At 41.7% G+C, this 13,456-nt stretch overlaps 1 protein-coding gene across 1 annotated transcript in view; it reads right to left on the bottom strand.

Moving 5' to 3' along the window:
- NBAS (NBAS subunit of NRZ tethering complex) overlaps positions 1-6,215 on the bottom strand; it is a 264,240-nt gene extending 258,025 nt beyond the window's left edge. Inside the window, exons 1-5 of the mRNA XM_054569493.1 lie at positions 6,031-6,215; positions 3,919-3,973; positions 2,158-2,194; positions 1,399-1,476; positions 996-1,043 (exon numbers count right to left, since the gene is read on the bottom strand). Coding sequence (XP_054425468.1) covers positions 996-1,043; positions 1,399-1,476; positions 2,158-2,194; positions 3,919-3,973; positions 6,031-6,147 — 335 coding nt within the window. The 5' untranslated portion in view covers positions 6,148-6,215. The remainder of the gene's footprint in view (positions 1-995; positions 1,044-1,398; positions 1,477-2,157; positions 2,195-3,918; positions 3,974-6,030) is intronic.
- Positions 6,216-13,456: the final 7,241 nt, after the last annotated feature.

The raw sequence follows: 13,456 nt of genomic DNA, 5'->3' as shown, positions 1-13,456 counted from the left end.
CACTTACAGGTGAGATCTATTGTCAATCATTTTTGTCCCGGTGGTTTTAAGAGGGACCAAGGAACCACCCCATTGGAAGTCTATACTGCAATGGGCATAAACCCTTGGACTACTCCCCAAAAAGTTGAGGGGCCCAGTTCTGTTTGGATAAATGGAAAGAGAAAGACATTTTACAACATAAAGCTAAAACCAGTGTGGTCACAGCTGAATTTTCATTAATACTATTGTTAGTCAAGAACAACGAAGCAGCAGCAAAATCTCTGACTGGTATCTGTCCCGGCATCCTGAAATTTCTGCCTCGTTGCTATTTTTTGAGAACTAGGAGTTAGGCCTTACCTGGAGAAAAGAGTCGTCCCAAGCTTTAGAGAGACCACACATTTTGTCTGCTGTTCTTAATGTCCCAAAGAATGAACTCGTTTTCCTGAGTTAGTGCTATTGTTATACCTCTTTCATAACTGATACATTAAACAGAAATAAAGCACACAGGAAACCCAGCTTACAGGAGACTTCTAGATGTGTATGTGATGCCACTGAGTGTCTCAAGAGGACAGGGAATATCACTGGTCTCAAGTGAAATGAAACCTTGGTCTCATGCAGACCCACAGTCCACAGCTTTATGCTGACAGAACAAAGTGGCCCCTACTTTTTCATACCTTCCTGAGCTACATCTTCCTGAGCATCTGCTTAGCTGACGTCTCAGCATACAATCAAATAAGAGTGATTCCCAGACTTCTGGGAAATGTGTACCATCTACTGAGACAGTGAAATTCTTCAAGGGACAGAGGAATGATCTGAGAAAGCAAAAAGACAAACATCCTCCTCTAAGAAAATTCCCTGCATCCTTTAATTGGCAAAATTGATGTTTGACACCTCACCAAATTATGTAAGTTCACAGTAAAATCCCTTTAAATGTGCCCTCTTCAAAATTCTTAGTTCCTACAAATCAAATAAAATGTTCCTCAAAGTAAATTTTTAATATGAATATTAACAATTACCTGATCTCCACACACTGATCTTGAACAGCAGCCAAAAGTTTTCCATTGCTTTTATAATGGAAAAGGAAGAAAAAAAATAATCAGTATGAACATTTGTAGAAGTCTTCTGCACAGCTGGAATGATTTTAAGGAGGTAAAATCATTTTCAAATTTTTTCACATGCTTTGATTATCCTTTTTTTGGACCTTACAATTAGATGAGCATTTGGTACAAAAGCACACAGAATGATTCAAATATAGCTTGAATTAACATGATTAAACAATACTAACCGTATGTGTCAAAGGGAACTTATAAACAATAAATATCAAGATTGCAAGCCATAGGACCCCAAAATTAATGCCATAATGAAATATAAATGCTAATCCAGGTAGCGAAACATTGTATGAGTTTTATACATTCTTACCTTGCAAGGACCAAATGCCAGTTTATCTGTTTGTTAACCAAGCGAACCAGTCCATCAGGGAGCAAAAAGGGTGCAGGGCTGAAACCACAACACATCAACTACCTTCAAATCTAATCATGAAAACCATACACACACCCCACACACCACACAGAGTAAGAGCAGAAAACACTGGAGCAAGTCCTAAAGAGCCAAAGGTCTCTTTTATGTAACTATATTATCTCTGGAGCTTTTAAGATTAGATGTCCTCAAGGAAAAAGCCACTTGTGGTAATTCCACAAAACAATTCTTACACATGTATCTAAAAGCTGAATTATATTCTGTCAGAATACTCAGTTATTCCTTTTAGAGCTCAAAATCAGCACTGTGCCTCAAAACTCCAAAGAATTCAAAAGTACCCAAGAAATGAAACTTAAGAGAAATTTCTCTGACATACAGAAACTGAATACAGCCCACATGAGAGATACAACAATAAAACAAAAGTTTCTTAAAAGCTTTGCGAGCTACAGATCCACCATGTGGACATTCAAGATAAGGCTGAGACCTCTTAGTAATGACTGAGGGAACAAAAATTACCCTTGGCCTACTAAGATATCCTGTCAGGGTATGCCAAATGTTGGAAAAGTCTATTTTATAAACTGGGCTCAGCTGAATGTCATCATCCATATATCGCAATTCAGTTCTGAAAACTTAAATCATAAATAGGGCAATACTGTTTCTATCTGATGTTCGTACTTTTTCTCTGTGGAATTGGTAACTCACCTGTACCAGATGTATTGGCGTAAAAATAATAAATGATCTGTAATAAAAAGAATAGCAAAGCCAAGTATGAATCAGCTTTTCTTTAGGAATCATTTTCAAATTAGATTTCTTGATGGTAAAAGTCTAGACCATGCTGTAGACTCAGTCATCACAAAACAAAACATGGAGAGTACAACTCTTAAAATAAGAGAATAAATAAAATCTCACATACGCTGTAACTTGTACAAGATCACACATTTGTTTATATTAAATTCCAAGCTCGTGTACTCAAAATTTTCAAGTATTTCCTAATACAAAAAGTCAACGTGATTTGAGATACTGAATTTTGACAAAAAGGATTTAATAAAACAATGCAATAGAAATCACAGTAATCATCCTTTAAAACCAAAGTGTTTTTATAAAAAATTAAAGTAACATTTTATACTTTATAGCAAAGCTTTAAATAATAATATCTAAAAATGGGGAAGTTCATGAAAAACACAATCACTAACATACTATTGACAAATAACATTTTATAGGATCTCATTTAAAATACATGTGTGTGAACATGTGTACACAAGTAACTGTGTAGCACTGGAATAAAAGTATGAAGGATAACAGATTACTTCTGGGTGGCAAAATGAGGAATAATTTAATTTGTGGTCATCTGTATTCTCTAAATTTTCCACAATAAATTTTACTACTTGTATGCATTTTCGAAATTTTCTAAATTTCAAAGCATTTGTGATAATGAAAATTGAATGTGCTAGAGCTTCTTGTATCAGAAGAGAAAATTATTTATCTTTACCAGATGATAAAATTACAAGTAATTTCAAGTACTCAACTCCTTTGAAACTGGATCTTGTCTTTAGAAGTAATATTCACCAGTAGAATAAGGACAGGCTTTAGAACCAGAAAGGCATTCAATCAAATTCCAAATGAATGACCTTGAGCAAGTTTCCTCACCTAAACACATAAACTCCCAACACACCTACCTTGTTGCCCTGGTAAAGGTTTGTAACAATTAATACTGATAAACCCCTCCCAGCACAAGCTCAATGCGGCTACTGCTCAATACTTCCTCAGATCTGTGAGCTCAAAAGTAAATGAGTCCCCAGGTTAATCAATTTGCAATTTGAATAACTGACCAGATGTACCTGAAACATCATGTTAACCACTTAAAACAACCTGTTACTGTTTTTTTACCCTCATGAGAGGACTTTTCCTCCTTGCTTTTAGAGAGAGGAGAGAGAGAGAGAGATACATCAACAGGCTGCCTCCCACACATGCCCACATAAGAAACCCAACCCACAGCCTAGGCATGTGTCCTGACAGGGAATCGAACCTACAGCTCCTTGGTTACGGTACAATGCTCCAACCAACTGAGCTACGTTGGTTAATATTTTCACCCTCAATGTCCCTACTCTGACACTCATACTGTATTTGATTTTCTTCATTTCTTTGAGCACATCCATAATGGTCAATTCAGGCCATGCATTAGCTGTACAGTGCATTAGTGTATGCGTACATATACACACATACATACATACCTACACAGATGTGTGTATATATACATATATATCATGAAAATATATACATATATAAAATTAAACTCAGGTAACATGTATGCCTTTCACTTTCATCAGGGGCTATGTTAAAAGACTAAAAAATATATTTTAAAATCCCTAAACTTTCTAAAACAGCACAGTTAGGAATGAAATGGGGAGAAATTTTCTGCTAACTATATACTTTTACACAGTGAAACAAATAAGCTATACTTACCTCTAATTGCTTTTGTGATGATAAAGGATGCACCATGTTTTCGGTTGCCTCTAGGCTGCAAATTAAAAACATTTACATTTAAGAATTTTCTAGAAGTCCTTATACAATATGTTAAAGTTCTATTTCTTTTGTGAATACTCAGAACACTGGGTACAAATTACCAGTATTTAAAAACTACTTATAGATAGAAACAAGTAGGAGCAGGCCTGGGAATGGTGGGAGTACAAGTGAGCATGTGAGGATGAGTTTTGCAGAGGGTAGAAAGGATTCAGAAATCAAAACGTCAATCCAAAGACAAGAGAAGTCAAGGGCAAAGACCACACTACCCCCAGTTCAGTTCAGTTGGGGGGATACAGAAACCTAAAACAAGTTTTACTTGCAGGAAAGGGGGTCATAGAGATCAATAAATTCATGTCTGGAGGCAAATTTACTGAATGCTGTATATCCACAGAGAAAATGCAACTAAGGCACACACCGATAAATAATTGTTACATTAAACAGCTAAGTATACTAAACACTGTGTGGGCTATACAATTCTAGGTATTACAAATAGTGAGATGTACTAATGTGCTGTTAAAAAAAAAAGAAAGAGGAACAATGGACAGTTCCAAAAGAACATTAAATGTAGACAAATATGGCTGAAAAGCACAAAATAGTTATTTCAATCAACAAACATGAATTGATCATCCACTTCATGCAAGGCACAATTTGGTCCTGGGAAGGGGTATAAAGAAGAATAGAGTCAAAATAAATAAATAAACTGCCACGCAAGAGCCTGTTGTTTGATAGCTGAAATCAATAGAACAAAAAAGAAAAAAAAGCCAATGAGATTTCAAAGCCATAAGTTGATGCTGTGCTTATATTTTTAAATCAATTTATAATATGAAGCATTCTGAAACATTATTGTAATTAATCAGTGAGTGCTAAGGAGTGGAAACTTATCCAACCAACAGCAGCAGCAACTGCTTCCTGCACATAACCTATTCACACCGTTAAAGACAAACAGAAACTAAATAAATACCTGAAAACAATATATATACAGATCTCTGCCAGCCTACAAAACACATTATTCAAGACAAGCAGGAACAGCAGTGCGAAGGAGGTTAAAGAAAAACGACAAACTTCATAGCAGAATGAACAGTTTCTCCAGTAAAGAACCACTTTAAAAAGATTTTGTAAAAGGGAATTTATATGGGCTGGACTCCGTGACCTTTCATAAAAGTCGTTCTCATCTTGCTGCGTCATCTGAGGCTAAACGAGTGACAGGCACATGTTAGAACTCAATAAATATCTGCCGGGTAAATGTGAACTCCTAGTCTTCACCCTGTGCCTGGGAGGTCCTCTCTAGGAAACAACTGATAACCCCAAGGTCCATTTCAGATTACCAAACCCTACGACACCTTCTTTAGCAGAGAACCCAACCCGGGTCAGTAGCGCCTTACTCTTCACTTCTAAGGCATTTTCCTTATACTGCTGTTAAAGCGTTTATTACTCTAGGTGATGAGAAATATTCATTGTATCATCTTCCCTCTAGAGTGCAAGCACCGCGAAAGTTAGTCACCTCTGTGTGTCCTGCACCGGGCACAATATTTGGGATACGAACGGACACATACATACACTGATTAAATGCTTATCTATTGAAATACACAAGAACTGGCACGGTTCAGCTCCGGGTAGGAGTAAAGGTTTGATGCCACGCTCCGTGGCAGCCGGCCAGAAGTTAAGACTCTCGGTCCTGGAAAACTCTGCTACTACAGCTAAGAATCAGACCCGGCCAGCTCGCGGGACGGGACCCCCGGGCGGCAGGTATGAGAGGGACCCCGGAGTCCATCGCTGCAGCTCCCCTCCAAGGACCGCCAAGGAGATAGAACCAGAGCCCGAGGTTCTGCCCGGCGACAACCGCATTCGGAGCCCGGGAGGAATCGCAGGAGCCCGGCCTCCGCGACCCAGGCCCCTGCCAGCCCCCGAGCCGTTGCTAGGGCAACGGGACACGCTTGTGAGCCCGGCTCCCCCGCCCATCGGCACCACTCCCCTACGTGGCTCTTCCTACGTGGCTCAGCCCGGGCAGCGTCTGCGCCAAGCTGGCCGCGGCTCTAGAGAAGCCTGGTTCACCTGTACTTCTGTCTCCGGGGGCCACTCAGTGTTGACCAACAAATCGTAGAGGATCGTCTCCTCCTCGCCCTCCGCGGCGCCCGGAGTAACAGCCGGCACGGACTCGGCGGCCGCCATGGTCGCCCGGGCCTGAGCCGCGGGGGGAGTGGTCCTACGGCATCCCGCAGCGGACAAGCTTCCCCGGCCGCGGCCGCTTTCAAGTCTCAGGGAAGGGGGCGGGGTTAACTGGAGTTAAAAGGAAATGCTAGGTCAACCCTCCACGTCTCGGGGAGGACTGGGTTCAGTTGCGCTCCTTATTAATCTGTGTGACACCAGCCAAGCCTGAACCTCTCTTATCCAGTCAGCTTCTATAAAGTAAAAATGGTAAAAGTCTCTCCCTGAGATGCTAGCTCATCTGTGTATTCGTTGCCTAACACACAGAAAGAACGCCAAGTGTTTTTTTGATGTGACATTACAGATTAGGCTGATAAAAGGTACCAGGGGAATGACGCTATAGTTAGAGTCTCGGGAAAGACAGCAAGAGACGGAGGGTCCGGAGGGGCTTCCTGGAGTAAGTGTAGCTTGTCCTGGGTCTTTAACAACAGGCAGAATTAAAAGGAGATTTGGGCAGAGCATTTCAAGAGAGAGGAAGCGGGGAGAACAAAGACGAAGGCCGAAATATACCGTTGAATAAAAGCAGGCAGCAGGCTGGAGCCCGAGTGGAGAACAGGTGTAGAGGCAGTGGAGTGGGGGTGTTCGGGTGAGGCTGTGCAGGGAGGGGGCTAAAATACCAGCCTCCTTTGCTCACTCCTTTGTTCCTTCATTCACACCGCAAGTGCCTCTGGGTGGAAATCCTTGTGCTGTAAACAGAGCCTATTGTAATTCCAATGAATACACAGGACAATGTACAAAACATTAGCCACCGGGTCACAGTCAAAAGAAATACTAAAGATTTCTTGCATATCTTTATATGGCATAGTATCCATCAAGATGCATTAGGCAGTGAGGTAATGAAAAGCCTTCACTGGGAGCCCAGGCATTCCTTTTTCTCCCAAAGTTAAAGGACCTCTACGCAAGCCCCATGTCACCTGCCCCCCACCCCCACTACTTGCAGCCACATTGGCCTTGCTCTTTTCGAACACAGGAGACTCAGGCATCCACTTCAGGGATCTTGTGTGGGTGGTGCCCCTCTGCTGGGAAGGCTTTCTACCAGATGTTTGTCTGCTTCTCTCCCTCAGCTCCAAGTTTTTGCTCAAATGTCACCTTCTCTCTGAAGTCTACCCTGACTGCTTTTTTAAATTTGCAGCCACCTTCCCTGAACTCCAGCTCTCCAGCTCCCCACTACCTTCTGTATTTTTCTCCTTAGCATTTGTCATCTCCCACAACACTGTTTAATTTGTTCCTTATATTCATTTATTGTCTGTCCCCATTTTCTAAAACGTAGGCTCTGCCAGAGCAGAGTGCTCTGTCTCCTATTCCCCATTTAGATAGTGCAATAGAAAAAAATTCAGCTTTCCACCCGTGCGAGGGGAAACTCCCTTCTTCCCTACTCTGTTTCTTCCCTGTGAGTCTTTTTTTGCTACTCACACAAAACACTTTGCTCTGACACTTCTGGTCACCAAATACGTGGAGATTTTTCCCCCAGAGACAAACAAGCAGTTCTCGGATAACAGAAAGGTCCTCAAGAATTCAGCTCCATTGTGACACTACCCATCCTGAGACAGTCCAAATCCCACAGATTAAAGGCTCAGTCCCACAAGACTACGCATCCCTCCCTCTACTCTCCCCTCCCGCTCCCCCCCTCCACACACACACACTTCAGTTGCCACATGCAAGCCCATGTTATCACCTGTGCTTCTGAACAACCAGCTATAGATCAGAGATTTCGAAGACCTCCTCCATGGGTTTGATTAACTGGCTGGAGCAGCTCACAGAACCCAGGGAAACCTTTACCAGTTTATTAAAGGATGTGAGGAACAGCTGCATGAAGAGGTGCATAGGGCCCTATGACAATATCCCCAGAGTTTACAATAGAGCCTTGAACAGAGCACAGGACAAAATACATTATTACTTGTTGAATAAATGAAAACGGTGCTCCCAAAACCTTTCTGACACATTGCATCTGAAAAGTACTTCTCGCAGCAGCTTTTCATCAAATCCTCAATTGCAAACAGCAGGTATCTCTCCCCACCCCACCAGGGCTGTTGCAGTGCCCAGCTTCAAAGAGCACATCTCACATCACAGGCTGTAGAAGGAAGGTGAGCAGTTGGGAGTGCCATTCACTAGGGAAGCAGGAGGGGTCGCCCCTGGAGGAGGCCAGGGCTTCAACACTGTCCCTTCCCACTTCTGCACACCAAGTTTCCTTCGCCCTTTACTCCCCTTCTCTATCTCATCCTTTCCCAGGTAGAAATCAGATTGCCTTCTGCTTCATCGGCTCCCTTCACTGCCCGTCAGCACAAGCACAGCCAGCAGGTGGCTGGCCGCACCGACAAGGGATGGTTCCTTCCCGGCTGGGAAGGAAGCGATCGCAAATACATCACCAAGAATTGTTGTTTTTCTACCATCATCCCACTATGTCAATTGCCTTATTCATCCTCACTGTTACCCCAGGTACCATAGTTTGTACAACAGAACAGGAAACCTAGGCCCATGCCTGCCTGGCTCCTGGGAGCTTATATTCTGCAGAAAGAAAAAGCACAGGCTGAAAGGACACCATTTAGAAAGTGACTGCAGATAATGGGAGGAGGAGGGGGAATTCCTGGAAGGGAAAGTCTACTACCCCAGGGTGTGCTGAGAGCAGCTGGGCAGGTTACGAAGGCTTCTTCACCATTGTTTCAAATCCAGAGGAGTACGTGGAGGGAAAGAAAATGATGTGACCAGTCGGAGGGAAGAAGGCGGTGAGAATACGTATGCCATGGGAAGAGCTGCGAGGATGGACTACCAGACATAGCGGTTGGAAAGGAAAACGCGGAGATGCGATCACAGTTCAAATCAAGTTCAGCCGAGTCAGAGGAACAGGGAGATTTTAGACAAGCTGGGTGGCTGAAGTCCAATGGCTAATTGGTCCTATTTACACTGACTATGTTGTTAATTGTCCAAACTGAGACCGTTTTGAGAATGAAAAATGATGGTTTTAATAATTATGATAGGAAAACACGAATGAAACAGGATTGTTCTGGGCAAACTGAGATGACAGTCACACTAATCTTTTTTTTTTAAAGTATTTTATTTATTTCTTTTTAGAGGGGGAAGGGAGAAAGAAAGAGGAAGAGAAACCATGAAAGAGAAACCTCAGTCCCTTGCCCGTCATCCATGCCCCCAACTGGGGACTGAACCTGCAACCCAGGCTTTTGTCCTAACCAGGAATCAAACCAGCGACCTTTCAGTCTACAGGATGATGCCCAACTGAGCCACACTGCTCAGGGCGAGGTCACACTAATCTTTAACAGGAGAGTGGTTGGTTTAATGAAAAGACCTTGGGCATTTCATAAGGACAGCAAGACTCTCTTCTTCATCATAATTCTCTTTTCCTTTCCTCCCTCACACATAAGGTGACAGCTATCATTTTTGTCTGCCCAGGACTTTGGCTGCCTGTAGAGAACTGTTCCATTGTTCTCCATTTACCCAAGTCATGTACTTGTAGTGGGGCTGCCAGTCCCTAAACTCAGCCTCCTTGATTCAAGTCTGTCCACTCAGAGCCCCATTCCCCTGACTTCAAAGAGCGCTGGGCTGAGAATGCTTCCCTGGGGCTTGGGGGAAGGGAGTTCAGTGGAAGTGGAGGAGCTTGAAAAATATAAATTTGGGGTTGTCAACAGCCCTCTGATTCACTGTACAGGAAAAGCCTGTCTGCGTGGTAAGAAAATGAAACTAGCACAGTGAGCAAACGACGGAAGAGAGAGGCTTCACCTGACGTTAGCACCACTGAAGCAAGTGACATCTGTGTGCTCCAGTTAAGTGAGCTAGTGCATTCCCCCGAGCTGATCTGAGCTGTGTTTCAATGCATGGAAATTACTGCTCTCTTGATATTTCTAGCTTTTGCAGATCTACCTAATTTAGAATCTGTAGCGTACGGGTCTCTGCAAGGTTGCCTCTGAGCTGAGTTATTAGTTAATAGTATATTGATAGTGTCATTACATTAATACATTGATAGAGTTTATGGCTTACAGGTCTCTTTCATCCTCGCGGCCACTGCCAAGATAAATAGGTAGAGACCTGGGAGAGGGATTCAGATCCCACTTCGCAGATAAGGAAAACTGAAGCTCAGAGAAACCCAAGATCACAACTGAGCCAAAAGTCAAACACAGTCCTTCGGGTCTTGAGCCTGTGTGCCTTTGCTCACACAGAGCACATCACAGGGGGGACAGATGAGCGCGGAGGTGGCTGAAAATGGAAATGAATGGTTTTGGACGACTGGAAGTACCAACAGGTGGAATGGCCGTTCTCCACCTCTTACGTTCAGGGGAAATTAAGCCTCTATAACGGTTTGGTTGCCACATGCTCTCACGGTCATCTAACGAACTTCCTAATGTAGCTGAAGGTCCAGGTCTGGTTTCAAGAGGTTTTAAGTCATGAGTAAGTCATTGTAAAAGGAAAATTATGCTTTCCAAATAACCACAAATGGTAATTCTGTGAACCGTTTAAGAAAATAAGACTAAAAAAGTGAAGAATTCCAGAATAGGCATAATGATAATAACAGCAATAATGATAGCTGCAGTATTTGTATGTACCACAAGTACTGTACCAGGCACTTTGTTATACATTATCTCTGCTCCTCTCTACAGTGTTGCAAGGAAAGGGTTAATGTCCCTATACAGAAGGAAACGGAGGCTCTAAAAAAGTGTGACCCAAACAAGTTTACACACCAGTAGTGAAGCCGGAATTGAAACACAGAATTTGTGTAATGTTGAAATGATCAATAGAGAAGGCACTGTAAAATGGTCATTTTAATGAGACATAATCTAATGTTTTCATAAGCCTTTGATTAGGGGAAGGAAAAAAAACAGAAAAGTTTTCCCATTTCTTCCTATTCTCATCGCATACCAAGTATGCCTCAACTGAACTAAAATATAATTCTCATTCACTCTACTGATAGCTGTGGACATTTCTACCCCAGAATCAGAAAAAAAACTGTGTTACAATATCTCACAGAAATGAATTGTTTTTCTTCTCTTCTCCCATGAAGAGCTATCATTAACTGATACTCATTTTTTTTAGGAGTTCAGCTTTTTTAGCTTTTATCAGCTGAAGAGCCCATTAAGCCAAAAGCCATTAATGATTCAGCATTTAACCTTTTTATGCTTCTGCATAGTAGAAACCAAAGGTAGTTGGTCATTTGAAGTGGCTTTCATTTTAAAGTTGAACTTGCATAATAAAATTAAAGTTGTGCACTGATATGCCACCTGGTACCGGTGTCATACATTTGTACTTGATTGAATGATAAACTAGTTCTTCATGAAGTGTATAAACTGTAAAGGTAATAATAAAATAATATTAAGAGCAAGGCAAGGAATTCTATTTCCTCCAGAAAGCCCGGAACATATTATTAGTCAATCCTTCCATAAATATTCTAAGACTTCCATAATATCTCTTGGCAGCCAAGTAGATATCAGAGCATTCACTCATGGTACTAGTGAAGAAGAAATCTCCAGCGTGTTACTTAAAGCTCATTCACTCCGATTTGCTACATAATTAATACAGGTCATTTTCCCCCTCATTTTCCTTACAAATCATATGGAACAACAAACTGGACTTACCAGAAACACCAGTGACAAATGGCCTTACCAGAGACTCCAGTGACAAATGCAAAATCAAGCAGCACATGCAAGAAGTGTGCGAATGAATCGGGAAAAAAAAAGACACTAGTAAACTAAGCAGTTAATGATTTATATGTAAGAATAACTCTTTTATTTAATTTAAAAACAAATTAGTTTTAATATACTTTGAAGCATTAAAAATAAGATGGATTAAGAGATAGATTGCTGATGACTAAATGGAAAGATATGTGATAACACAAGTATGAAAAAATATTGATGATAAACTCTTTGTGGTGGGTACTTTGCACTTAGCAATACGTGAAAACTTTAATATAAAATATCAGGGAAAACAGTAAAGCTACAGTTTTAGGCCGCACATACATGGGGTGTGGAAGAGAGGAGTCCAATGAATAGTGTGATAAAGTCCTTCCTGATTAGGGCGTAAGACTGAGCTATTACATAACTTCAGATTTTAATAGAAAAATATGCTATTATAGAATTTTCTTAGAAAGAAAGAAATACAACATATATCTTCCAAACCATTGAATGGAATAAAGAAACTATTTAAGGCAGAGAAGGACAGAATAAATAAGTAAATATAAATCAGGATAAAGAGAAAATTCTCCCATTGGGATAAGGTGGTCCAATAATAAATATGCTAACACAACACTCACATACCCACATGTGCATCTACACATACCACCCACGCACATGCACACACCAGACTGCCTTCCAACCTCGCGTTGTTTTACAGAGAGCAAGGTCAGAGGTTTGGAACACAGTTTCCCCCCCAAGGAAGTTCTCGGTCATTGCATCCTCAGATAGTGCCTGCGTACAGCTCTCTTCAGACGCACGCCGGGCTTGCTTGGTTGGCTCCCCTAGGTGGCGACCTCCCTGTCGTACCTACGTACTTCGTACTTCGTGTTCCCTGGTGTTTCTGTTCCGTAGCCACGAAAATGGCTTCAGAGCTCTTTTCCACATCACTAGTTCACTTTTTAGGTTGTTGTAGGTTTAATCTTTACATCAAGTTTTTGATATCAATTATTGTATATTTCCAAACATCCTTTTTTTAAAAAAACAGCAACTATGCTGCTCATGTTAGTTTTTGCTTCTTACTCATGCTGCAAGCTTTACTTTTAGAAACACGCTCAGCATAATTTATTTTCTACCTGATATAATACCCAAAATCTTCAAAGACCTTTGATTTTTTTTTCTCTAGACTGTTGCTCCTGATGACTTGTTTCTTTATGTAGTGTATGTGAGAGAGTGAGAGAGAGAGACAGAAAGAGAACGTTTGTATATCTGTGTGTCTTGCTTCTTCCCATGCTTTGGAATCCAATCTGTGAGCATCTTTGGAGCCATGGGGTAGAGGGTAAGCTCCGGCTGCGGACGCCTGCCTTCACTTGTGCAATGGACCTGGGAAACTTGGGTCTACTTTAAATTAAGATTCTAATTTATTTCAGATGTTACAAATAATGTAAACTTAGGCCCCAAACTTGCAAAAGGATTCCAGGCTGAACAGACAAGTTTGGTTGCTGCCTGACTCTGTTCTGAGATTTTATTTTAATTGCATAGCTCTTCTTGGGTCCTCCCCCAAAGTAGGGGTATCAGTGACCCCGCTCCCCTCCCTTCCCAGGCCTTGGCTGTGACCCCAGCCTCCCCATCCCGCCCCACCTGGACAGTCAGCCCTGAAA

This window comes from Pteronotus mesoamericanus, unplaced genomic scaffold (genome assembly GCF_021234165.1).
Source record: "Pteronotus mesoamericanus isolate MK-2021 breed Mesoamerican mustached bat unplaced genomic scaffold, CSHL_Meso_final contig_101, whole genome shotgun sequence".
Taxonomy (NCBI): Eukaryota; Metazoa; Chordata; class Mammalia; order Chiroptera; family Mormoopidae; genus Pteronotus; species Pteronotus mesoamericanus.
Note: the sequence above shows the minus strand (reverse complement) of the source record. Positions and strands in the feature narration are given on the sequence as shown.